The sequence below is a fragment of the Rhea americana genome, unplaced genomic scaffold, assembly GCF_003343005.1.
Source record: "Rhea americana isolate MKP2758 unplaced genomic scaffold, rheAme1 scaffold_26, whole genome shotgun sequence".
In the NCBI taxonomy this organism is placed as follows: domain Eukaryota; kingdom Metazoa; phylum Chordata; class Aves; order Rheiformes; family Rheidae; genus Rhea; species Rhea americana.
In genome coordinates this window covers 258,220-286,054 of record NW_028186379.1, presented here as the reverse complement: position 1 = coordinate 286,054, position 27,835 = coordinate 258,220, and the positions used below count along the sequence as shown (strand labels likewise).

The following is a 27,835-nucleotide window of genomic DNA, read 5'->3' as shown; positions in this document are numbered from 1 at the left end:
RCTAATTTTTAAGGCATTATGACTAATCAAGCTAAACAGCTCTTCTGTGTTAAGATAACTTATCTGCTTTAGGATTTTAGCATATATAACATGTTAATTAGAGTATGGTAGATACTTATTTCTCATACTAGTATATACGATCTAAAACAGTAAGTTTAATGTCATTTTGTGATCCAACAGCAGTACATTGTGTTGTTAGAGAGCATCACAGCTGATGAGCAAATTTATAATTCCAGGAGTTTTCTATTGATGGTAATTGTTTCCTGAAGATGTCTGTCTGTTTTATGTAGCGGAATGATAAAGCAGCCTCACAAAGTACTGTGAAATAACTACATCTTTAATATAGATAGGTCTTGAATATAAACAATGAGAACATCTGAATGCTGCTTTGAATTATCCTCTTAGTTGAAAATAGGCTTATTATTTGGAAGTCTGTAGGAGAAAAGAGAGGACAGTTGGAAAATGTCTATATTGAACTAAACTTCCTTTTTATTACATTGAAGATGTTGTAAATTCTCGCTATATTTCATCAAATCACTTGGATCTCCTCTTCAGCTATCTATTGGTTTGATCTATCTTTTCCCTGGCTGCAGTGATTTTCCCAAATACCTAACACAGACTAGCTGGTAAATCTGGAAAATAATTGGATTTATCTAATCCTCAATTTTAAAACGTTTTTGTACAGATATTCAGGACTAAAGAGAGAACTGTTATGACGTAGAAAGCAAAATAAGCTTTCTTTTTTACATTTATAGAACTATTAGCCTATTCAGATTATGCTGGTAATCTAAAATGAGAAGTTTTTGGTTTCAAAGTTTTTTGTTTTGTTAAATATGATCCTACTTCTCAATGTAGGAAAGACTGCCTCACTTGAGTAGAGCTATGAGGTTAATCCTTCCACCTTTAAGATTCTGTGGCAGTTATTTTAAGTCTAATGAGGTTGTTGGGGCATGGCTTAATAGGCTGATTCTGTGCAGATGGCAGTTGCCTTGTCGTGTGTTTATCTTCTAATTCTGTTGAACAGTACTATAGAAGAAGGAATAAATATTTGTGTGATAAGTGCAACAATTAACTACTGCAGAATTTCAAAATATTTGCTGCCAGTGTTCTCTAATTTGCTTTCTTTTAAGAAACTTTTGTTTTACTATTTTAAATGTTTCTTTTGTTTTCAGGTTTTGAAAGTATTTTAGAAGGGCTTTATGGACCAAGGCTACGAAGAGACCTCAGTTTATTTGAAGGTAAATAAGCCAGCTTTTAGTGCAATGAGCTTTGTTTTACTAGCTCTTCTTTTAGTTAGTTTAAAGCACGTACTGAATTCTGAAAAGGAAATCTTCGGTTGTTTTCTTTCTTACTTGTTTTTCATATATGACCATATATTGTTCTTGTCTATATTGTGCATGTACAAGGTAAAATTGTCACTAGGTATTATTCTCATGCAAGGAAATTTTGAATAAACTAAGCATGCCTGAGTAGGTGCATGGAAAGATGTACTTTTCTGGAATATTGCATCCCCTGCTAACAACTCTTACTGGACAATCCTTAGAAAGGGAGGACAAGAGGTTCAGCTTACTTTCAACATTAATCAGGAAAAGGAAAGTTATGAATGTTACTTTGTTGTAGTTGTCTAGAAAATTAGGGGGGTTTTTTGCCCTTTTCTTTCTTTCTTTTTTTTCTTTTTTTTTYTTTCTTTTTTTTTTTTTTGCTTTTTCTACCACCCATGTGCACCTATCCTTATCCTATATGTTTTTGGTTTTACTGAAATAACTTTTTCTTTTTTTTTTTTTTGCTTTTTCTACCACCCATGTGCACCTATCCTTATCCTATATGTTTTTGGTTTTACTGAAATAACTGCTAATAACACCTGACTCTTTAATTAATTAAATTAAGTATGAGATGACTTATTAGCCATTGACAAAAAATTGCCTTGAAGTGTTTAAAGGAAGTGTGCTGTCAAGTTCATTTTCATGGCTTATAAGAATTTTCCTTCTATTATCAGAATGTCCCTTTGCCTACCTTTTCATTTCTTCATGATTTATTTTTTGATAATATGGTTTTGTAGAGCTTGTAACTTGTATACTGCTGGTACATGAGACAGTGGCAAATACAGCGTCTGTTTGCTTGAAATAGCTTTGGCATGGTTTCTTTAACTTAATTACAGTTTTATCCACTTCTGATTATGCAAGTTCCTTGGCCTGTCTCATGTGCTTAACACAATATTTTCAAGGGAAAGGGGAGAACTTGAAATGCTATTTTACTAGAATTTTAAGAATATGTTTCTGCCGGTTACAAAGCTAAGCATGCCAATAGAGACTTCTAAAGTATTAAAGATATGTGTAAATTTGGGCTGAAGTTTATTTTCATGAATAGTACTCCCATCTGCTGTGATTGAAACAAGCATGTTTTTGCTTTGGAAAGGGAACAGGGCATTCTTAATCTTGTAATAGTGTACAGTATCTTTTTTTTTTCCTGTTTGTAATTCCAGTGGATTGCAAAGTTTTAAGCTTTACATCAATTACTGATTAAAGTTTAATTATTCCTTGATATCAAAAGGTATAAATTTTGAAAGAAAATTAAGGGTGTTTTCTGTCTCTTATACTGTAAGGCTGAAAGCAGTTTGGAGATTTAGGATGTTAATGACCAGAATACAAATGTTAAAGTCTGATAGTGCATAATACAGTGTTATATTACTTCTTTGCAGTTGTTGCATGTATATATTTGAGCTGTCTTCCGGGAAAAGTTTTAGTTTAGTTAGTATTCGTTATTGAAGAATTCTTGTGACGTTCTATCTTTCATCTCCATTGTTTTATGTATGTTGCCCAAGTGACTTTGGACTGCGCTGTTGACTTTTTATACTACAAGTATAAACTTATGTTAATCTAAAATGTAAAGTATTAAAACTATTTTTTTCTCCTGTTTGCAAAAATGCCAGTAATGTGTCTGAATTTCTGAGCAGTTGAAGCCTATGTCCATATGTTTGACAGATCTGTTGCATTTATTTTGCTTCTGGAGCAACTTGTGAAAAGAGGAAGGAAGAGTGTTAGGGTGCCCTCTTTGCCTCACTACTTTTGATTCATGTTTGTAGATAAAGTATTTATAACAGTACAGAGCCATCTTGGAAGAGATTGTTAGGTTTTGTACAAATACGAGCAGAGGTAGTCCTTATAGGATGTGAGACTATTTCTAAATAGGTATCTGAAGTGCATTATGAAGACTTAACAAGACTCTTAAGTAAAATTGGTAATCTTCCCCTGTTGTAATTTAAGTACCATCTTTCCATTTTACAGATGGTGAAACTAAGAGACAAAGTAAATAATAGTGCCTCAGTTAAGAAAATGCATGGTTGGTAGAATCAGAACTAGAACTTTAGACTCTTAGCATCATGTCCAAATCACTACATCTAGTAAGGTCTCTGTTTTGCTTATCATAACCACTGAACAAGTACTATCAACATGCAGTGTTAATGCCTCGTCAGCAAGAATACCTGCTTCTTTAAATAAACCTATGACGAATTATATATTTTTTTCTTACATAGCGCCATGCAAGAATGGGAAATTGGCTGAAATACTGGCCCCTTAGCTACAATAGCATTTTTCCTCTTACATTGTTGATTTTATTTATTATTCATAACATAGTAAAAAAAAAATTAAAGGATGTGAAATTTAACATGTCTGTATTAATTGCTGTTTCCTCTTTAGTTTTGTCCTGAAGTAGTTTGATCTATAGATGAAATTATTGTGCTTAAAGATGCTTGAGAGAAGATAAATTGTAATGACAAACCCAAATGGTAAAAGATGCACTTCACTTTTACTAGGTTGGGTTTTTCTTTTGTTTATTTGTTTTACTTTTGAATAAAAAATATCTTGTGAACTCTATAAGCTATTTCACTGAGAGAGCAACTGAATTTAATCAGGAATTTAAACAGCCAGCTGTGACAGCAAATAGTTACCTGAAGATGTCATGATTTTTTCATTATCTCAAAGTTTTTATATAATGTGTATGTAGGACTAAGTTGTGCTTGCTTAACTATTCTCATCACCTGCATTATTCAGTATCAGCTTCTCCCTGAGTGTTTTGTCAGTGCAGCTTCTGGTTGCAGTGGTGTCAAGTTCTATATCSTGGCATGTGTCCTTGGTCATGCTCTGAACTAACTTTTATGTCATTGAATCCTTAGGGCTTCCAGATTCTTTGTTTATTCCCATTTTTGACTAAGTGGATTCACATGTAAATTATTATTTTTTACATTCTACTTCTAGATATTTAACTAAATTGTCAGAAAGCTTCTCTTCTAATCATCTGGCATGTGTGTAATTTATCTTTTGGGGAAGATTTGGGGAAGGAGGTATTCTGTGTTCTATTACTGACAGAAGGAAAACAGAATGATGTAGAGAAAAGCAATGTTCTTACTTTTACCATATTCCCTCTGCCAGGAAAAAATAATTCTTTAGAGAAGATGAAAGGTTTATTTTGCAGAGAGGAATGATTTTTTTTTTCCTTAGGTTGTTCTGTAGCAGGTATTAACATATAAGGTAATAGTGTGAAAATTTCTAYTAAGAACCCATCTTTAATATTGTTCAAGTTTTTTATGAAATTAAAAAGATGAAGGAAAGTGCAAAGCACCTCAGGAATTCTAATGTGCTTATTAGGAATCAGCAGTGCCATATAAAAAGGAAGGGGATGGTTTGTTTGGAATTGTGACAGATAGCTAGATAATTTTGGGGAGCTTAATTTGTAATAATGTAGAAAGTGTTACAAAGTGTGAGGGTAGGATTTTTTTTTTTTAACTGTCTTACATTTAGATCTATTTGACAATTATTTCCTATTTTAAGAGGTAAACGTGGAAGCTCTTCAGTGCTACAGGTATCTCTATTAATTTGTGTAATTCAGGTTGGAAGGGACCTCTAGAGATCATCTAGTCCAGCCTCCCTGCTCAGCAGGGTCACTTAGAGCGTGGTAGACAGGGTTGCGTCCAGGCGGGCCTTGAAGATCTCCAGAGAAGGAGACTCCACAACCTCTCTGGGCAACCTGGTCCAGTGCTCCGTCACTCTCACAGGGAAGAAATTGCCCCTCACATTCAGGTGGAACTTCMTGTGCTTCAATTTCTGCCCATTGCCTCTTGTCCTGTCACACGGGACAACTGAAAAGAGTTTGGCCCCGTCCTCTTGACACCCTCCCTTCAGGTACTTCTTATACACGTTGATAAGATCCCCCCTCAGTCTTCTCTTCCCCAGGCTGAAGAGGCCCAGCTCTCACAGCCGTTCCTCATGGGGCAGATGTTCCAGTCCTCTGATCATCTCGTAGCCCTATGCTGGACTCTCTCCAGTAGCTCCATGTCTCTCTTGGACTGGGGAGCCCAGAACTGGACACAGTACTTGAGATGAGGCCTCCCCAGGGCTGAGTAGAGGGGCAGGATCACCTCCCTCCACCTGCTGGCAACACTTCCTAATGCACCCCAGGAGACCATTGGCCTTTTTGGCCACAAGGGCACATTGCTGGCTCATGGTCAACTTGTCATCCACCAGCACTCCCAGGTCTTTCTCTGCAGAGCTGCTCTCCAGCAGGTCAGCCCCCAGCTTGTACTGGTGCCTAGGGTTATTTTTCCCTAGGGGCAGGACCCTGCACTTGCCCTTGTTGAACCTCATGAGGTTCCTCTCTACCCAGCTCAACAATTCAGCAGGACTGCTTGAGGAAAAAATGGGTTGGGGAAACAAAGGATTGAATAGCTTAAGAAATGATAACAGAATGCCAATTTTGTCAAACTTCACCATCTTATTTTTAAAAATGGAAATAATTTTAACAGCCTTGTATTAAAAGACATTGATTTCAAGCAATCCAATCCATGCCCACCACTAAATGCTCTTTGCACAGTCTGTAATAACTTCTTCTGATGGACTGACTAGTGTTTGAGGATGTTAGCATAATTTTTATCAGCTGACCCTAATGCAAGGTAAAATGCTGAGAAGAGGGAAATCACCATGATCCTAAATTAAATGCAACTAATAGCTCCTTAAGCAAAATACACTTTCTATCTCTGCCTCCAGTTTTCATGAGAGTATGGTTGTCAGTCTGTTATCTGACTAATGTTGGTGGCCTCTGTGGTGTATTTCCTGTGATGCTGACCTGAGACTGTTGGATGCCTGTAGTTTGGCATATTTGGTATATCTGATATATCAAGCAGTAATCCTGGCACTTTCCTTTAGGAATTTGCTTTTTTCCTTGGGTAAACACTGATTTCAGGTGAGGAAGAAGGTTCTCTGAGGGTAGCCTTTCAAAAGAGATTTGTGGTACCTAAAGTCAGTTGCAGTGAGTCTAGGTCTTAAAGCTGATGTATAAAAGTAGCTAAGGACTGAATACAGAGGCCAACATGGGTAAGGTTCCTCCCCCCCCCCCATGTCAATGAGCCAGAAGAAACAGCGCTTGTGCACAAGGACTTATTTGACTTCCTGTGCTGCTGCTGAAACTCTGCAAAGGTGAAGGAAGATGTGTACTGAGAGGACAATTTGAAGTAATTTTGTTAGGGCAAAGAGCTAAGCCTTTCTTCTTTCTCTTCTGTTTCTCCTGTAACCTTTGACTGCTAAGGGACAATCCCTTACAAAATGTTTAGGCTTTCTCTTTTAGTCAAAGTATTACAGTAACTACTGGAGGAGTGATATAACTGCTCTTTTTACAGGTAACAGCAATTGTTCTTTTCTCTTCCTCTTCCCCATCTTCCAAATATTCTTTGGCTATGATCCATCAMCTTTATATTTTGCACTTTTATTCTGGCAATCTTGCTTAACCCCCCAGGCATTCTTAATATGTTATCGTATGTTATTTACAGTTCTTTGAATAAATTTATTTTCATACAGAGCTGACAGTTCTCAAATGTCGCTTGTATGCTGACACAGAAGGATTGCTCTTCACTTAGATTCTTAATAGTAGAACCGAGTGTACTTCAGAATTCCAAGGCAAAAGAATTTCTATCAGAATCTGAAACCTGTCTTGGAGCTATGCTCAGAATCCCAACACTCATAAATGGATTTATTGTGGTTGCAAAGAAAACTATGAAAACATGAACTCATTATGAAACAGTGTTTTTTTTTTTTTTTTTTTTTTTTTTTTTTTTTTAGTTATTTGTTTTTTTTTTTTTTTTTTTTTTTTTTTTTTTTTTTTTTTTTTTCCTCCAGACTGCAGACATCCTGAAACAATAGCTCTGACGGTCAGAGACAGCTAGATTAATTCAACAAAAATAATTCATTATTGTTCTTACTTGTACAATCAAGAAAATCCTGTGTCTGTTTTTCTTGATCATCAACTGTCAAACCTGTCAAAACCTTCATTTTGCATCCCTGGGAGTATGTAACAGGTTGTTAATACAGAATTCTGTTTTAAGTTAATATTTTGGAGCTGAGTAAACTAGATTTGAGTAATAACAGATGTATTCAATGCAGAGTTACTTGGGTTATGTTCGTGTTTAACTTAGGAACTTACTCCCCTGCCCAGTTTCATTTTATTTCATGTGGAAACTGCAGTTAGATGGAGTTTTGCTTTGTTGTCTTGATTCTCCTTGCCAGTGTGCATATCTGGGCATTTGTGACTACATTTGTGTTGTGGTTGATTTTTGTCTTTGTACTTTGCATATGAAAGTCTGTGACCTTATTAATTAAAATGTGTTGTTGACATGGATACTGATGTGATTAAATAAGATTGCCCTTGAATGCTTCCTTTATTGAGATTGCAGAGGATATTTTTGTGTAATTGCTTCCCTCATATAGGAGCTTTTATGAGAGATTTACAATATGCATATTATTCCCTTAGGAAGTTTAGATTGGAAGGTATCATAATGGTGTAATATAAGTATTGCATACATTTTTTCTGCGCTTAAAACAATGTGGGCAGCTTAACTAGCAGCTGCTCAAGACAGGGGTGTGCAGGAAAACTAATAGAGTATCAGATACTCGTATCTAGAGTAGTGTGAATTTGGAAAGAAACACATACAAGCAGGTTTGGATTATTTAGAGTTTGGTGAGTTATCCTGCCTTCATGTGCTGTATGGATGGTTTTAGGTGAAAAGCATGTACTACTGATAAGCTGGCAAAAGCTCGTTCTCTCAGGAAGTGGCCTCACAACTTTAGCTGTGATTGAAATAAAGCATGCTGCAGTTATTTGAAGCTACTAAATTGGAATCTGTCACTAGTTTCCTGCAGAGAATAAGCTTTACCTTGATTCCATAAATCACACTATCTACCAGTGGATTTTCAGGTAAAATTCTGATGCAACCCTGCAAGTTTTATCCCTTTAAAAGTCCTTAACCCTTCTCTCCTTAACAATATCCTTAATGACTGGGTTACAAACATGTAGGTATATGCTGGTAAAATTGTCTGATACTAAGCTGCGTGGTGTTACCAATGGAGAGAAAACTATGATGATGTTTTGAAAGCAGATGACCTCAAGAACCTCCCTAACAGAACTGTGATTGTAATTTGGTGATACAAAAAAAGAAGGAAACGTATTTGGGGATTACCAAGGAAAGAATATTTAAAAGCTGTAAGCATAGGAAGTAGAAATAACTGGGATGGAGAGAGACCTTGGTGTTTTAGTTAATCAGGTTCATATAGGTACTGTAAGAAAGGTATTACCAGAGCATTAAGAAAACTTTATGCCACTGTAAAAGTAAAAGCAGTAAAAGAAAGACATCATCTTGAGACCTGGTTAGCTGTGTTGAGGAAACAGAAATTCAAATGGGAAGAGTGCAGAGAAGATGAAGACAGTGGTGATTATATCGCACAAGAGAGAAAGAGGTGGACTGGATTGGCCTTGCAACATGAAGGGTAAAGAAGGGATAATGGTATTCTCTTTAAATACTTCAAGATGCTAGATACTTAGGAGTGATAGCTATTTAGGTGTAAGAACAATGTCGTTACAAGAGCAAAATGGAATAATTTGTCATGAGTAAATTTTAAACAAGAAATTAGAAGATGAATTTTAACTACTAGCACAGTCTGTTTAGGAATATCTTTACAATGATTGTTGGTTTGGGAAGACTGGAGTATGTGGTGGCAACACTGATTTCTCTTAAAAGGGAGCTTGATAACTTGATTAAAGAAAATATATTGGGGGGCAGGTTTAGCTCAGTTGAGTAGAGCATGGTGCTGCTAATGCCAAGGTCACGGGTTCAATCCCTGTATGGGCTACGCTGAGGGTTAGACTAGATGATCTCCAGAGGTCCCTTCCAACCTTGCCATTCTATGATTCTATATGATGTGCCTTTTACAATAGGAGGAGACTGGATGTCATCTAGGTGATGTCTTTAAGTCCTGTATTCTCACTAGGTTAAAATCTGCCTTCTGATGCAACATATAATGTATTTTAAAGTTATCTGAACAAATCAAGTTTTACAAGTGAACATAAGAGTTTTGCTTATTTATAGAGATGGTACAAAATAAATTAAAATATTTTAAGTACAACACAGGCAGCATAAATAGCAAAGAGACTGTATCCTAATTCTATTTTAGCTTGCTCATAGGCTTGCAAACTTTTGTTGAAAGCAGTAATAACTGGTATTCAGAGCTTTGTATGCTGTGTTCAGAAACTGCCTCCAGTAACTGTGATAGGCAATCAATCAAAAGATATGGCTTTACTTTCAAACAGGAGAGGGCATCTGCCTTAAAATGAAAAGTGAGCCGCATGAACCAAATTAGAAGTTGGAAATATCTGAAGAATTTCGTATTGTACAAATAAATGCCTGTCAGATTACTTTTTAGTACAGTTAAGAGAATTATAGGATGTATATTTTGTTCTCAAAATCCATTTTTGCTTGTTTAAAACATCTAGTTTTTTTTTTCTTCTTTTAAGACTGTGAGCCAGAAGAGCTAACTGACTGGTCTATGGATGAGAAATGTTCGTTTTGTAATTTACACAAAGAAACAGTCAGTGTAAGTATGAATGTGCTATCAAGCATAACTCCTATCACCCAGTTTTTGGTCTGAAAGTAAAAATTAGAGATTTGAATTTTGCAAATAGGCTGATATTGCATTTTGACTATAGAAAGTTTGGTTATGAGAGATTTTTTTTTTTTTTTTTTTTTTTTTCCTCAGTAAAGAGGTGTAATCTTCATGTCTTCTAGGATCGTGCATCAGTTATCGGTTCTTCACAGTCAACGCCTACGGAGGAACTGTCATCTCAGGGCCAGTCCAACACTGATAAGATTGAATGCCAAGCAGAAAATTATCTAAATGCACTCTTTCGAAAGAAAGGTAATAAAAGCATGTCTTTTACATTGCTATCTGGCAAATCTATACGAATGAAATGATTTAGAGCTGATTTTCATTTTTAACTAATTCTTATTAATCTACTGAATGCAGTTTCTTTTTTCGTTCTTTATTTCTTTGTTTTTCCTGAGAATTTTTATCATCTTTAGCTTCAGCAAATGAAGCACTGCTTATCTCTTCCTTATTGTCGTTGCTGTTAGTCCTATTGCATTCTATTTATTATTGTTTTTTCCCATGAGCTACACTTTTCTCTTGACATCAATTTCAGATGCCTTTCTCTGGAATTCTTTAGCATTTAAACATTTTTTGTTCCTAAACTGCTTTCACTTTTAGTTTTCAACAAGAAAAGTCTTTTAGATGAAACCATGTGCCTTACAGATTTTATAAAGGAATTTTGAATCTTCTCATTTCTAAGTTCCTATTTCAGATACATGCAAGTCAGTGGCTGAAACTTCTTGTCTAAAAGTAGTCAAGGAAAATGCAGAGTTACTGAATTCTGTGCTCATTCTTGGTGCTCTCTAAGTTATTGCAGCGCATGAACCAAGCAGACTTGTCATCTACTCTCATTTAGGTCACTTGGCAATAAACTAGTCACTGTCAACAATGGTTGAAATACTCATTCTCTACCATAAATTTCTGTGTGAGAAATGTGAATGTGGTGGTACTCAGTACTCGTAGTACAAGTTTTCTTTGATCTAGTAGGTATATTTGGATGTCAAAATAGATGAGTAAGACTTAAGTGTGGCAGTTCTCTCTTGTTCTAACTTCAAGTAGAGAGAATCAATTATATTCTCTTTCCCCTCATAGATGGAGGGAAAGGAGAAGATATTTTTTCCTTTTGCCTAGGTGTAGTATGAAGAGTGTACTGTGCCCTTGAAGCTTGAGCAAGTAGAATCTTTTTCTGTGTAGGGCATGAGTCTGTTCAGTCTAGAATTTGTTTAGGGCTTAAAAAAACATCTAAATGGAGCATTTTGAGTCTATGTTCTTTGGTTTTACGTCCAGTTAATTTCCATTTGAAATACAATGTTCAGTTAAGTTGCTACCTCAGTACTTCAGAAACTTTTATTATACTTTAATCAAGGACCCAGTTGCATGGCATCTCCGTAAGGAATATTTTAATAGGCTCAAATTTCTCCTTTCTTAGCTTTTTTTCCTGATCTTTTGACATACAGAATTTTTCATGATTGGCCTGTTTCATGCTTTGAGTGAAGATTCTGTTGAGGTGTGGTATTAAAACATATGCTGTTGTTTGACTCTACTTGAAAGGAGCTTTTATCATGGGAGAAATGAACCTTAGTATAACCACATCTTGTCCAGACTGAGTTATTTATGTGAAATTTCTCAGCGAAAGGGTTTATTTTTTTTACATTTTTCTTGTGTGTTTGAGTCAGAAAGGTTTTGTCCATTAAAAAACAAATAGGAAAGTCTCTTCAGGTTATTTTTGTTGTCTTCTGAAGGACTTGTGAATTCTTGGGTAACTGGTAGTTTGCTGAAGAGTTTTCTAGGGTTATTACTTCAGGTTAAGTTTCAGCAAAGTCTCGTAAGTTGTTCAAATATTGGAAGGTGAAGAGGAAAAAATTGTTGTATCAGTAAAGAGCATGTGAAGCCAATTTTTGAGGTGTTTAGTAATTGTCCTGGCTTTGCAGGAGGAAGATGAAGAGCTTTATTAGTTGCGGGGAGTTAACTCTTTGTGTTCTTTGTGCTTTTTGAATTTTATATAGACTTTTGAGACCAGATTCTTAGGAAAAAAATGTATTAAAAATTTTCTTGAAATAATTGTTTAACTAAGGAATTGTTATTGTATCTGGCACTATAACAGATACAATTTCAGTCTTCAAAAAATTAAGTTCATGGTTTGTCATCTTTGAAATAGAAGTAATGCTTTCTTTCACTTCTTTTGATTGTAAATTCTTCAGGATCATATACTGTCTGCTGGTGTCATAACCAGCGCAGTTTCATCCAGGGCCTCTAAGACCAGCTTCTAAGACTAGTGAATGATTTTGTGAATTGCATTTATTGGTTTCATTTTAATTATTTTTTGATTTTCAGAACAAGTTAATAYATTGTTGGGTTTTTTTAATTTGCAGATTGTTTTTCTGACATCATGAAATTAGTGCAGAAGATCTCCAGACATGCAGCAGTGTTGTAAATATTGTTGTCTACTGAATACAATCTTCAGGCATTCATAAATGAGAATTATCTGTAGAATCCCAGACAGAGATAATTGATCTTTCCTTTGACGGGGATGATACAATTACTGCCAAGATGGGTGAAACTGTTGACAGGGTAGAGGTAGTCTGGAGAGAGATCATTGGATCCAAATATGTCTAATGTGTGCAAGTTATTTTATGTTTGTGAAAGACTAGTTTGGTAGGTAGTTTTTTGCAGGAAGTTCTATCCTCAGCAGAAACTTCAGTAAAGCTGCAGTAATTTTTGTTACCTTCTGTAGCCTCTGATACACTGGTTGTTTTTGTTAAACAATGTATCTGAAAACCAGCTGTTTTCTGCATAGGTATACCATCCCTCTTAACCCACTTGGGTGCTGTAAGCAGAGTTCATTATTAGAATTTTCTACTTAAAGTCTATCCATTTTCTTTTGTCGAAGAGTCAGTTACAAGAAAAACTATAATATGCTTTAAAAAAAACCTTTCTTCTTCTTTTTGAACATTATCAAATGTGGCATATATGATCATCATTACATGGCAGAGCTAAAGTTGTTTAAGAGCTTTATCAGATATTTTGGTGATTGAATTTTAATTTTCCGTGTTTCCAATGATACATACTGTATGTTCTTGGAAGTTTCTTTTTTTTCTTTGTGACATTAATGTGATCTCTTAAACCCAAAAAGTCATTTCACATTTCACATTGGTGAATCAGTTTACACCTTCAGGACATGATCCATCAGGAAGAGATAGAAACATGAAAAGCTTTTGTATAAATTAAGGAGCTGATTTACAGAAGGAAGGGGATAAAGTAAACTTGGATCTGCCTAGAGAATCTAGGAAACTTTTCAGATAGCTTCAGTATTGTGTTACTAACAACACTATTTCCCTTTAAGGTTTTTGAAGTTTTTCCTTGTTTCTAAATGTCTCACTCATGTTCCAGAATATTTCAGTTCATACCTATGGCATTTCTTATTCCATGGAATATAATTGCATTTGCTACTGAGAGTCCTATTCTTTGCTTACGCTGTATCTCAGAGGTACAGAGGTGTCAAGACCTGGTTATGATTCCTGGGCAGTATATCCATTTGGCAAGCCTGTGAAAAGCCAGTCTTGCAAACAAGATTAAAGTCTAATGATCACATATAGTCTTAATGTACAGTATAGTAAAGAACATGGATTTGAATAGTTGTGAGATGATGTAGTACATAAACTGAGGAAGTCTTGATCTTAAGCCTGAATTGTAATCAGTCATTACTTTTAGTCATAAAAACTTCAAAGCAACTTTATTATTGCCTTGTCTTGCGTTCTGACTGGAATCTTCACAGCATCACAGGCAGAAGTCTCAGGTCATAGCATGCAAATGCTTCACTTAGCCTTTTCTGATTTTAGTAATATCAGGAGGCTCTGCGTTGTTCTGAGAAGAACTAGAGGGAAGCAGGGCTATCTTTACTCCAAATCCTTAAAGATTATTTTACAGGGTATGAAATAGTGTGAATGTACACACATGATCCCTGGAGTAAATTTAGCTGCCTTGTGGTGTAAAATAACTRTGTGAAAAATAGAAGTTCAAACAGATGTAGGTATATAGATTTTAAAAATTGTAATAGCTCTGATCATGATTCCTTACATCTTAGAATCAAAACTTTTCAGTTCATTCAAAGTGTATCTGGTGCCATCTGCTGATAGTCAAGAAAAAATATTTGCTAATGATATCAAATTCAGAGACCTAATAATTTTCTTCTATTAAAGTATATTAAATTACATTTACAAATTTTATAGTACTAATTAAATATTTACAATGTGCAGTAAAAGACTATCACTGTGAACTTAAAATTACTGATCTCTGTGTTTTGATCACATACTTGTCTAATATACACTTACAAGCTGTATAGTACAACCAAGTGTGTATATACTATTCTGACCCCTTAGGAATCTTCTATTGAAACAATAAAATATTGTATAAAGTTGTATTTACCTCTAAGAACACTAATTTTTCTTTTCAAAAATGGCATATATGTTTTAAAAATATAAAAACTATGACCTTTTCTTATTTCCTTTTAATGTATAGCATTTCTCACGTTTCTGTTCTGTATCATTTGGAAATATGTGGGAAATTTAAAATTAATCTCAAAATACTCAGATTTACTTCTTTGCTTCCTCCTCATAATACAAGATATGTGTCTATAGGTTCGTCTGCATTAGGAAGCAACACAGAATTCATAAGAATGAATTAATAGTGTCTTTTCAGTACCACTGAGGAGGTTATCTAGAGGACAGGGTCAAGCTCTTTACAATAGTGCATAGCAGGATAATGGGAGATAACAGAAGTAATTTGAAACACGAGACATTCTAACTGGATATAAGAGAAAACTTCCACCGTGAGAGAGTCGAGCAGTGGAACTGATTGCTCAGAGAGAATGTGCGGTCTACTTCTGTGGAAGTTTTCAAGATCMAACTGAATAAAGCAACCTGGTTTGATGCTGTAGTTGACCCTGCTTTGAGTAGGAGGTTAGACTAGAGACCACCTGAGCACTATTCCAAAATCTGTGATGACTTAATGTGTTATAAAATGAAGCAGTTGGTGCTGAGGATGTGATAGCCACACTATTTGAATTTTTGGCTGTTAAGCTTAGACTAATTCTGGTCTAATTCTATGGATTGATAGCCATTGTCAGGTAAAATGTTAGCAGTTTTGTCCCTGGGACATGTCTTTAAGATTATTTCATCTGAAAGGAATACAGTTTTTGTGCTCTTAAGATATGTTTCTCATGGTGTTGCCTTCTATAGTAAATTAGCTTAATCTACAAGTGAGCAGTAGTTGTAGCAATTGGAAATGTAAGAAATGTTATTGTATTTAATTTTCAATGGGGAATATAGTATTTGAAAATGATTAGAAAAGAGTTAAAATACTTAGTCCTAAAGAAAATATTAAAGGACAAAAAGCAAAAAAACAAAAAACTAAACCTTTGTTACTCCAACTAGATTAAAAGATGTCCTTTTTGTTTTGGAAAAGCAGACTTTTCCTGTGAATGTCTGAAAGCAGGTCATGTTTAGATATTACCAATGTGAAGAATCTGGAATGGAAAGGGAATAGAAACTTGGCAGTTCTGAAGAAATTTTGTCTTGTAATATTATAATAATTGATGTTGGTTAATAATGATAAGCAGATATTTGTTCCTGTGTTTCCTGCACTTTTGTGTTTTCTGGCTAATGACAGACACACCCCATGTTCTATGATCTTTTTGTTTTTAAAGACATAGACCACATCAGGATGTGAAATAACCATGTTTTCCATTTGCTGTGATGGTTACCTGTTTTCCAAAATTCTTAATTTTTTTTTTATTGGCTGCATGCATCAAAGTGACTTCTTMTATAAGCAGGGTAATTCCAACCCTGTTACCTCGTAGACTGTTCAGTTTTAAGGATATTTCATATATATTTTGTTTTTAGTTGCTTGATTACTTACTGTCAGTTTTTTTGTTTGTTTTTGTTTCGTTTCTAACTGAGGTACTCATCAGTAATTTCTTCACTTCCTATGGAAACTCTAAGATTTCCCCCTCCATCAACAGGCTCTCATTTCTGTTCCTAGATTTTTTGGTTTTCTGTTTCTGCCTCCTCCAAAAACTCTTACAGGTATTAGAAACTGAGGTAGAGATCTAGTTGAAAGAGTTTCAGAGCGTAGGCTTTCAACCATAAGCCATCTTGTTTTGTAATGCCCTACATAATTTCTCTTGAAGGCGAAATGTCTAGCATATGGTCAGTCTTTGAAATGCTGGAGCTTCAGATTGTCTGATTAAGCTTTACTAAAAAGCCAGCCAATAAGTATTGACAAAAACATCTAAACAGTCAGCTGCTCTCTTGCATACTCTTAACAGGACATCCTATTCTTACTGTGTAGCTATGTTTGCAGTCCTTGCAATAACTTCCTGGTGAAAATGAAAACTCCAAACACTCAAACTCTGTTTTGAGTAAGCCTCAAAAAGAATCTCGTACTCATTTATCTTATCTTGAGCATTTCTTGGTCTGTTTTAGCAGTTGCTTTCTTGCTGATAGATTTATAAAGCTTTATTACCATAAAGTGCTTGAGCAAACATACTCTGTGATCCTGCCATACTCCAAACTATTTATTTACAATTATTCATGAAAATGTCTGGCTGACTGAAATATCCCCAAGATCCAGTCCTTTAGGTTTCTCCATCTCCATGAAAACAAAACTCGATTGTTATTTATCTGTTTCAGGCTTAAGTTAAGCAACCTAGTAGCTGCCATCACATCCTTTGGCATTTCTTTCAGGCAGTCAGGACATAGCTAAAAGCTGATTCTTCTGCATCACTTGCACATTTTTTTTAAAGCTTTAAATGCCTGTCAAACTTCTGATGAAATCTATTTTTAGCTGCTTATTGTCTATGGACTCAAGAAAGAACAGATGTTAAATAAAACTTTGGAAGGGATGTCAATGTTTTATAAATGTGTAGAGTTGAAGGAAATAAGAAGATAGAGTGGGATAGTGAAATGAATACTACTGCTACAGATCTTTGAGCATAGGGAAATTGTGCCCCTCTTGAGAAATGATATATTGCAGTCTTGCGATTGCATTGATACATAAGTAATACTGCTCACTTTCTTTAATAAGTTGCTTAATTGTTGTTTATGCTAAACTACGGATTGTTTTTTATTTTGGTAATATTTTAGTATTTCTCCTTATAGAATAATTTTATTTCAGTGATTCTCAAATGCAGTTTTAGTTACACTTATTATGAGGTTTTGCTTTCCTTTTTAAACAGTTTTCAAATAATTATTTTTGTTGTGGTTGTTCATTGGAATCAACTATTACACTATTTTTAATCAAAATTCTTTATCATCCAAACTGAAAATGAGTCTACAAATGAAAATTCAACTTATTTATATGTGATAAGTACAGTTTCTAACACAGATATTTACATTATTTATCTTCTTTCCCGTGTAGTTTAATTGACTTGCATGCTGTGACAGTGGAATAAGGTAAAAACTACTGATATGTATGAAACATGCTCTTAAAAATGTCCTCCAGTTCGGAATACTATCGGCAAAACTTACTAGACATTTAATTTAATGTGTTTGATTCATTGTGCTTATGAGAAATATTTACTTAAAGAAAAGTAATTACATATTGTCTTCTTAATAGATCTGTTGCCTGTGTGTTTGTTTTTTGTTTTTTATTCCTAGATCTTCCTCAGAACTGTGATCCTAACATTCCCCTAGTTGCTCAGGAATTAATGAAAAAGATGATCCGTCAGTTTGCGATTGAGTACATTTCTAAAAGTAGCAAAATTCAAGAGAATAGAAATGGTTCATCATTTGAACCAGGTCTGATATGTAAAAGTATCCAAATGAACCAAACGGAAAACTCCCTTCAGGAAGAACAGGATAGCCCTCTAGACCTCACTGTGAACCGAACTCAAGAACAGAATACTCAGCAAGGTAAACATCTCTATCTGCTTATTTAATACAAAATCATACTGCTGTACCTTAGTACTTCTTACTACTGTATTCAGTCTTAATTATCTTTAAAAGAATGTATCTATGTCTGCCAAATATTTATAAATTTTGTCAATTCAAAGTCATAATAGTACATAGAAATAAAATTATTATCCTATTTGATTAAATTTGAGGGAAAATTATTATTGCATCAACTTAACACTTAAGAGAAATTAATACATTTTCCTTTATGCACACATAAAAAATTACATGAGAACTGTGAAAACATTCTTTCTGAAAGAACTTTTCATATTGTGTGTGTTAAAAGATAAATATCCTCACTTCTGGATGCATACCTTCAGTTATTGGCACAAAAATTTCTCAATTTTAAAATACTGAATCTAAATCAACTCGCCTGTGGCTAAAATGGGCCTGCTATAGTGTTTCTTTTTTTATTTGATTTTTGCACCATGAATAAAAGAGAGGTTTCCCTACTGCTGGAGACCAGTATTCTAATTCAAGAGAAAATTGTTGCCAGCAGGGACAGAGGAAAACAGTGACTGAAGATTTTGTTGAAGAAATAGCTGTTAAGAAACCTTGTGACGATAAACAGATAGAAGATACTGAATGTTCCAAAATCAAACTTCATTCTGGCTGTATCAACCCTTAGACACTTTGTGATTCTTTAAATCTAGACTGTTTGGAGTGATAGAAAGAGAAAATTAGTTTGTGATGAAACTTTCCTACTTAGTGCCTTACTGATTATAGGTCAGTGAAACTTACTTAAGTAAGAGTAAAACAAGGAAAAGAAAAATGAATTCTGTCTCCATTGTCACTTACAAAAATGAAATATATTTCCTTGCTTTGATGAACATGGCTATTGAAAACTAATAATAGTATAATCACAAGAGTGCTTTGGACTTTGAGCTTAATTTGGATCAGCAGCAATTCTGAGGGACAATAGCAACTGTCCTGTGCAACTGAGGTGTATTCATAGTGATGCCATCTGTAATTAGATGACATGTATTTTAAAAAACATTTTTGATGTAGATACACCTTGCTAAACATGCCTATTCTAGATGAAAGTTAAACCCACTTTCTTTTTGACAGTAGAAGCTTTAAGAAATTGTGAAATTCTTACTTTTTTGTGTGATCAGCAGAGACCAGTTCATATCTAGGTAGAGAAATACCTTGTGCTCTTTAAATCATGAGAAAATGTGTCCAGTGTGCTTTGACATATCCCAGCTATGCGTGAATTACAGATTTTAGAGACTTACAATTATCCAGATTAATGCAGGGTTATTTCTGAGGGCAACAAAAGCTATTTTTCTGATATCAACACCATAGCCTGTTGCTTACTTCAACAACTRGTTATTAAAAATAACCAGTTTCAGCACTAAAGCATCCATGGGGGGGATTAAGTCCCTGGAGACATGTTCAGCTCCTCACTGAGCTGTATATAAATCTGAGTAATTAAGAGAAGGCAGAAGATGAATGGGATGGGGATGGGAAGAAAGTTCTGCAGCTGTCCTCAGTTATTTTGAAAGTCCATTGATCCTTTATCCAAAAATATGGAAGCATTGAGAGATTTTTGAAGTACTGTAATACTTTTTTTTAACATTTAAATCTTTCTCATACTGAGGGTAAACAGCAAGTTTAGAATCATGCGATTCAAGCACAACATCTGAGGCTGAAAATAGTTGCTTGGCGTGCATTTATTAGGTTGTAATTTACACTTTTTGTATTGTGTAAGGTACTGCAGATTCTCAGACCTTACACTGCTGTGTTTGCTGGAGTGTGTTGCGGGTGTTAAACAAACTAGTCCTGCTGTTCAGTGCTGCAGCAGTGACTTGTAGTACTAGAAAAAGACTGTAGCTGGAAAATGGTTTCATATCTTATGTGCTGGCAACACAAAAAAATAAGATCAAGATGGAAGAAAGCCTGCTTTTTTTTTTTTTTTTTTTCAATCTTTGCTCTGTTCTAGGTGATGATTCATGAAAAATAGTTCTTTGAAATATCTATTGTAAGAGCCTGTGTGTTGCTCTAGCTCCTCCTCATTTCTACTGTCTTCCTGAAGAAAGCTTAGAGGTACTATGGTGTTCTATGGCTAAAGCAGGGAATTTTGAAAATTTGGGTTACTCAAATCTTGCTGGAGTTTATTTTATAATCTCAGAACAGCTTTTCAGTGGTACACTAGAATGAGTTAGTCTCTAGACCTTATATAAACCTAACCTTTACACACAGAGTTATGAAATTGTTTAAGGCTTTCAGCCTTTAATTGAAGTGTAAAAAAAATGTTACTCTGTTCCTAAAGTACTTTTTTCTTCTTTAGGAAGTGGCAAAAACACAGTAGGAAGTCCACATTTCTACATTACTCTGTTGATAGATCCTCAGTGTTTAAATCTTTTGAACTCAAATCCTGTCTCTCCTGTGAAACAGATAATGGCCTCAATATAGATACTYTAGGTTCCTTTTTTATTTAGACAAGTGCTTTGTATTTACAGCAGTCATTTTTAAAACGGCTGATTCAAATGATAAATACTGCATGCCTTGTGGTTTTTTTACTATGCAAATGGTTCTTGCATGTCTGTTAAGGAGAGAGGGTGAAATAAGCTTTATTTATCAGATAAATAGATGCATTTTCTTGCATCAGTAAGATCTAGGCTAAGTGCTCGTCCAAGACCCAAAGCAAATTCTGCCTCTGAAGATAACTAGATGATCTCATCTTCACTTCAAGAAGTTTTTTACTTTCCTCTGGTATCCATGGGCACATGACTTGCTCACTTCCTGAATCAGTCAATACTGAACATTTAAGCAATGGCATCCAGGTACCTGTAACTGGTACCTGACATTAATAATGGAGTCCCAGGGTTATGTTCTGCTTTCTTCCACATGCAGAAATTGGGAGTTTAACAGTATACTTAATTCCTATGCAGCTTGCTGGTAACTGGTCAAACAGAGTTATGTTACTGTCTTTCAGTTAGAAATATCTATGTCYAGAAACATCTGCATCTCGCTTTTCATTCCTAATCCACGTAACTCTAAGGCAGTGCAGGATTCAGAAAGAATAATCTTCATGGCAGAATAAAATATGTTTTGCCTGCACTGTCTCTGAAAAAAAAATAGGGAATTATTGCTTTTTTTTTTCCCAATATTTCTTGTCCTCCAAACAAAATAAAGCATGAAGCACATGGGAGGAACAGTCTTGGAATGTCCTAGAGCAACTTATTATTTTCTTTTGCAGTCATGATGCTAAGCTCTTTGGGGAGTGTATCCCAGTGGTAGCTACTTTGATGCAGAGGGTTCTTTCATTTGAATCTTGAATGTAAAATTTGTCAGTGACTTTTTAGGCCTCTTCTGTCTTCTATTACTGTTATATTACTACATTTAGGAGTGGTGGGAATATTTATAAGCAAACTGCTAGCACCTTTGATGATATAGGTCCTGAATGTTTAAACTGTCTTGACTTTATAGCTCTTTCCAGTTACTGGGGTTTTGTTCTTTTCTCATCCATAACTTGGTCTGACCTTGCAGCTGACCCTACTTGAGCAGGAGGTTGGGCTAGAAACCTCTTGAGGTCCCTCATCACATTATTCTGTGATTCGGTTATGTATGTTTTAATTTTAGTCTAGGTTTGATTGTTTATGATATCATTGTATAATAATATGAAGGCAAGTTCTGGTTGCTTTGAAAATAAAAGGTGCCATATCTAAGCATCCTTTTTTTTTTTTTTTTTTTTTTTTTTTTTTTTTTTTTTTTTTTTTTTTTTTTTTTGGAAAGTGGTCATGATGTTAAGATAAATTCTTTTAGATTTGATTGTTTCTGTATAAGTTTCTCTTTTCTTAATTTTTAAAAATTTTGTTACAAATCAAATTTATAAAATGCAATGGACATTGTTTAAGGAATAAGATGCCAAAAATTTTCCAAGATAAGTTAACTACTTAGAAATTGTGCCATAGATGCAAACATTTGCTAAGAAAATTTCTTAGATCATCCTTAAACAACAGCTGTCATCACTACTCATTTTTTGCAGGGGATGGAGTGCTAGATCTCTCTACAAAGAAAAACGCAAGGTTGGAAGAATCAAAATACGATCCATCGTGTTCTGAAAACTCAGTGTCTGGGTAAGCAACATTTAGGACTCTCTTCAGCTTACGTAAAAGGAAGTAAATCCAAGTCTCACTTCTCTTCAGTCAGGTTTTACGTTCATAACATATTTGTATATACTGACACACACATGGTTTTATATTTTGCTTTTGAAAAAATTTTTGTCACTCATAAATGTGTGTCTATGTATATATCATGTTTCATTTGTCTTTTTTCCTTTTTTTCTGTTTAAAGAAAAGTTATCAGAACAATCACCAAACTTTAGTTCATGTTACTAAAAATGAACTGAAAATTAATTAAATAGCACAATAAAAGCAGTAGGATGGTAAAGGAAATGTGGATATATTCTTCAAGAGTTTATGTAGGAAACTTTGATTTTGGACAAAAAGTGCAATGTTGATATTTAGATTTAAAATACTCTTCAACTAACATGAACAAGTTAAATGGCTATTCTCTATAACATTCCTTAATACAAGAGGGAGGGAAAGAGAGAGAGAGAGAGAGCTCTTAATTGTCATACTTACATCATGGTTCTGGCTATGGCATGTGGTGGCAAATTGCTAAATTTTTTCATTCAGCAATAGGAATGGTATTGCATCTGCTGAAAGCTACCACAAAATTAGTGAAACACATTGTTTTGTTGGATCTTGTTATAATTTTGGCATCTTCCCAACCGCTAGCCATAGCAGGACCTTTTTTGTCACCTGTACGTGTTACAGAATTACTTACTACAAATAGGATTACAAACACAGTATTTGTTGAATGATGTAAAATTGCATTTTATTAATTTGCTGATATGAAGAATTTTAAAAATTAATATGACTTTGTAATTGGAAAGCTATAAATAGTGGCCAGAAGTTTTTTAAACTGCGTTTATATTGCCAAGATGGACTTGATTGTTAATTACAGCGCTTTACCTTATTGTTGTAGAAAGCCTAGTTTTGTGCAAATCTGGGATGTTTGTTTGTAGTTTTGTACTTATTGCTGCAAATTTTCTATGAGGGGGTTGACTCTTTTATTACTTGTTTAGCGGTAACGTCACGTTTCTACTAACAAAAACTCCTTCAGGATTTGGGTATTTAACGGCACGTTAATTGTGTAATTAAAATTATAACAGTGTTGCTCTGCAAGCATGTGAACAAGGGAGTATAGCAAGCACATGAGAATATTATCAAATACTGAGCTAGGATATAAAGTTCTTGGAAGGGCTGCTGTAGAAGCCATCGTATGATTTTGACGCACTGTCCTACCAGAACTGTAACATTTTGCTAGGATAATCATTTAACTACCACATCTCAAAGGCTTAAAAGTATCAGAAGCAGTGATGTTACCGAAGCAAGGAGTATAATAAAGGAGTGGACCCTTCCCTTCCATAGCTGTGTGAGAGTCTCTCATACATCAGTTTACCATCGTTTCATTCCATCCATCCAGGAGACTACACAGACACAGAGAGGACTATGTGGAAAGAAGTGCTGAGTTTGCAGATGGTTTGCTCTCAAAAGCTTTGAAAGACATTCAGTCTGGAGCACTGGACATAAATAAAGCAGGCATACTTTATGGCATACCTCAAAAAACTTTACTTCTCCACTTAGAAGCCTTACCAGCAGGAAAGCCTGCACCTTTTAAAAACAAAACTCGAGATTTCAATGATAGTTATTCATTTAAAGACAGTAAAGAAACTTGTGCAGTCCTACAAAAAGTAGCCTTGTGGGCAAGAGCTCAAGCAGAGCGCACAGAAAAAAGTAAACTCAGTCTACTTGAAACCTCAGAATTAAAATTCCCAACAGCTTCCAGTTACCTCCACCAGTTAACTCTACAGAGAATGGTCACTCAATTTAAAGAAAAAAGTGAAAATCTTCAATATGAAACTTCAAGTCCTACTGTACAATTAAAAATTCCTCAGCTAAGAGTAAGTTCTGTATCCAAACCACAGTCTGATACTGCTGGTCTTCTGGATGTTATGTACCACGTTTCTAAAACCTCCTCAGTCTTAGAAGGATCAGCTCTTCAAAAATTGAAAAATATACTCCCTAAACAGAACAAAATTGAATGTTCTGGAGCTGTAACTCACTCAAGTGTTGATTCCTACTTTCTGCATGGGGACCTCTCTCCTTTGTGTCTTAATGCTAAGAATGGAACAGTAGATGGAACCTCAGAAAATACAGAAGATAGTTTGGATCGTAAAGATAATAAGCAGCCAAGGAAAAAACGTGGCCGCTATCGGCAGTATGATCATGAAATAATGGAAGAAGCAATTGCAATGGTAATGAGTGGGAAAATGAGTGTTTCCAAAGCACAAGGAATTTATGGGGTACCTCACAGCACTTTAGAATATAAAGTAAAAGAAAGATCTGGAACATTGAAGACTCCGCCGAAGAAGAAACTCCGATTACCAGATACTGGCTTATTTAATATGACAGATTCAGGGACTGGCAGCTGCAAAAATAGTAGCAAGCCTGTGTAGAATAATTGTTAGCGAATTGTTTTGTGTGTGTGTGTGTATGTATGTCTGTATACACACACTGTGTGAGAAATACATATGCTCACTCTGACAGAAGACATGAAATTATACAGTTCAAAAACCACATACATGCCTTTTGAAAAATAGTTTTATTCAGGGTTTTCACTGTGGACAGAATTAGAGTTGCTCACTTAATTCTGATAGTGTGTATTTAATATAATCCTTGTATAAATAGGTGAAAAGATTCAGGTTTTATTTAGTAGTCAATAGCATAAAGATGTTTTGGAAAAACAAGTATTTGTCATGTGAAACCTAATTTTTAATTGGTGAAGAACCACTCTACCCATTCAATTAACCATCTTATTACAGAAATAAATGATCAATGGTTTGCAAACTTTTATACTTCACAGAATACTTGCAATATATTGTAAGTAACTCAGATTATACAAATCAAGGGATTTTTTTAAAAGAGCTAGTTCCTTACAAGGAAGTGGATTTGTGAAGTATTAGTAGGATATAGTACATTCTGTGAAAGAAAAAAATTCATCGTTACTTAAATATCCAATACAAGTAAGAAATAAACATTTCATTAATAAAAATGTATGTTAGCAGGCATAAACTGCATTTTTATCATTTTAAGAGAATTTTGTTGTTGTTTTAGCAAGAAATTGGTGTTTACAAAATGTACACTTACGAAACCTGAGAAATTACTGTAGTTATAGAATTATTAAATATGAAATAAGATGGAATACTAAGAGCATAAAATAATTTAAACTTTATTAACATAATTTTTCTTTTTAGTTTGAAAAACAAGGTAATTTGTAAGGTTTAAGAAGAAAGTTGGAATGCAACTTAGAGCATGTTCATAATGTGCACAGAATGAGCTTGAGAATGGTTTTTTTGGTTTAAACGTGCTGGTTAGTTGATGTTATGACTACTTAAAATTTATTTAAGGATTGTGTCACACTCCTATTGAAAAACCTCACTGTAACTGTAATGTATTTGCTGCTGTGACATTTCAAAACATTTTCAGTTTATCAAAATGAATACCAACTTACATTATCATTTTGCTAATAACCAAATTTGCAGTTCAGGGTCTTGATAGAAATACAGATATTAAACAGTAAAGCTGTTTTGAACTTTCAATAATATAAATTCTTTATAAATTTGGTAGTTAGAAGTTAGGCAGTTCACTTTAAATATGTAACTTTTAATAGAATTTAAGGGAGACCAATTACCTTCATATTAAAGTTTTTAAATGCATTTCAAAGTAGTCACATTGGACTTACATATAAAATTTTGTGTRATATCACAAAGCATATGTCTACATCTGAAGAATGAGGACTTGCTACATACATTCAATACTGAACATAAATGCCCTTTCCCTCTGAAAATGTAATTATGTCTGTATACATCTAATGTGGCTTAGAAAAAAAATTTTCCAACTTTTATACATTTTTTTTGCACATGCATACATTGTCAAATGTGTTTTTTCACTTAAATTTGCATGTGTGTATGTCAATTATATACATAAAGTGGGACATTAGATACATTTGGGCCACACCAGTTAATTTGATTTTTAGGTAAATTTGCCACTAAGTTCAGCGGAGAACGTATTTGCAATACTGATGGCAAAATCTATCCCGTATTTTTAACCTTATTAAAAGATAACAACTTACATTTTCAAATAGAGTAAATGCTTAAGAAATTAAGTGAAACTGCACAACCAGTGTATTAGTTCTTTGGTCTCTCAGATCTATACTGAATATTCTTCAGTGATTAAGGTTTACTTGCATATTACAAAATGAATCCTTATTTTAGACAGAACTATACCTAATACAAGCAGGTCACAAAACAGCAGATGTCAGGGTCATCTTTCATTATAAAATAATTAAGCCATATTTTGTGAGGGCCAGAAGGATTAATTTGTTAATGTATCCCCACTGGAAAATGAAGTTGAAAAAAGCTAAATGTTTCAAGATCTGTCTTTATACAGTTTTACTTGCAAAATTTAGGGCTTCAATACACTGCCTAATATTTGTACCATACTGATGTTTTCTACTCCTCAGATAATGCTATAAACTTGAGTCAGAAGTTTATATTGAAGGCAAGTTACAGTACTCTTTTTATATCATTTAAAAGATGACCTGACCAAAAAATTGACAGGATTCATAAAATCAGGGATCATTTTACTATTGACTTAACAGTACTCAGTAGTTTTGTATGTAATATTATAATTAATTTTCAACATTTTAGTACTTGTATTTATTTTTTGGTCAGAAATAGTATATTAAAATATTTTTTGATAGTTTATAGATGATATTCAACCTGTAAGTGTTTAAAAGGAACAGAATTATTTGTTTCTAATTATTAGGCTAACCTTTGATTACACAACTAAGGAAAGGCAGGGAAATGTGTAAATTCTCCTTCCCCAACCCCTGTGTATTCCATTAAATGTCATTTAAATTATACTTTTAAGACTGTTTTATAAATTCAGTTACCAGTCACTACTTAGTAATTGACAATTTCTGAAAATTCATGTTTCAACAGAATTTTAAATGAAGGCGAAAGCAAGCCCTACATGCTTTCTACTTATTTGAATGTTTCTCAAGTATTTTATATTAAAAAACAGTGCCTCTGTTTTTAGAACTACTGCTCAGTAAAGCTGTTTAAACCATTTCTGGTAGCTAATGACAATTTTATATTAAATTGTATATTAACTTTAGTGAGACTGATTTTTTTAGTTGTTTACAGTACAAAACTTGTATTTGTTTTTTAATTGCAGTATTTCCATTGTCGCAGTAATTTAGTAAAACTCTGTGGCTGCCTTGATTTTTGACAGATTTTGTTAACAACTGATTTCTAGGCAATTAGTTATATTTATGCATAAATCAATTGCACTATAATTCATGAATTATTTATTACAATATTTTCTAATGAATTCCATGTATTTGTCTTGTGTTGTAAATGTACTGTAATTCTGTTTCTTCTTTGTGTTGTTATATTCCTAAATCTGATTGTATGAATTTAATTGTTTAGTTAACGTGTTTCTACGTTGTAATTTGTAGTAAAGCACTTCAATGCTTTTGCACATAAATTTACAACACTGATGTGTGATTGATTTGCTCATTCAGTAAAAAAAAAAAAAAAAAAAAAAAAAAAAAAGGAAAAAAGAAAAGGAAAAGCTGTACACTGACTCATTTGACTTACTCTGAGGCACAAGGTTAATAGCAGTGGCATAAGATCAAAACCTGTTCAAATTAAGCATTTAGTGGCTATGAGAACATTTATAAAACAGAAATAGATGTTTTGAAGAAGGAATTTTTCTCAGAAATTATGCRTTACTCATAAATGAGAAGAAATTCAGAAAACTAAAGGATGTATATATTAAAATATTT

The 27,835-nt window shown here is 34.2% G+C and overlaps 1 protein-coding gene across 1 annotated transcript; it reads left to right on the top strand.

Moving 5' to 3' along the window:
• The first annotated feature begins 1,177 nt into the window (after positions 1-1,177).
• Positions 1,178-27,315, top strand: LCORL (ligand dependent nuclear receptor corepressor like). Its single transcript, XM_085307488.1, has 6 exons — positions 1,178-1,238; positions 9,832-9,911; positions 10,103-10,232; positions 17,618-17,872; positions 21,903-21,993; positions 23,408-27,315. The coding sequence occupies exons 2-6, from the start codon at positions 9,864-9,866 to the stop codon at positions 24,438-24,440; spliced, it is 1,557 nt and encodes a 518-aa protein (XP_085163614.1). The 5' UTR covers positions 1,178-1,238; positions 9,832-9,863; the 3' UTR covers positions 24,441-27,315.
• The last annotated feature ends 520 nt before the right edge of the window (positions 27,316-27,835 follow it).

Coding starts and splice junctions, on each gene's coding strand:
- LCORL (XM_085307488.1), top strand. CDS start 9,864: ATGGATGAGAAATGTTCGTTTTGTAATTTACACAAAGAAACAGTCAGT. Junction 10,233..17,617: donor TGCACTCTTTCGAAAGAAAG/GTAATAAAAGCA, acceptor TTTTATTCCTAG/ATCTTCCTCAGAACTGTGAT. Junction 21,994..23,407: donor TCTGAAAACTCAGTGTCTGG/GTAAGCAACATT, acceptor CCATCCATCCAG/GAGACTACACAGACACAGAG.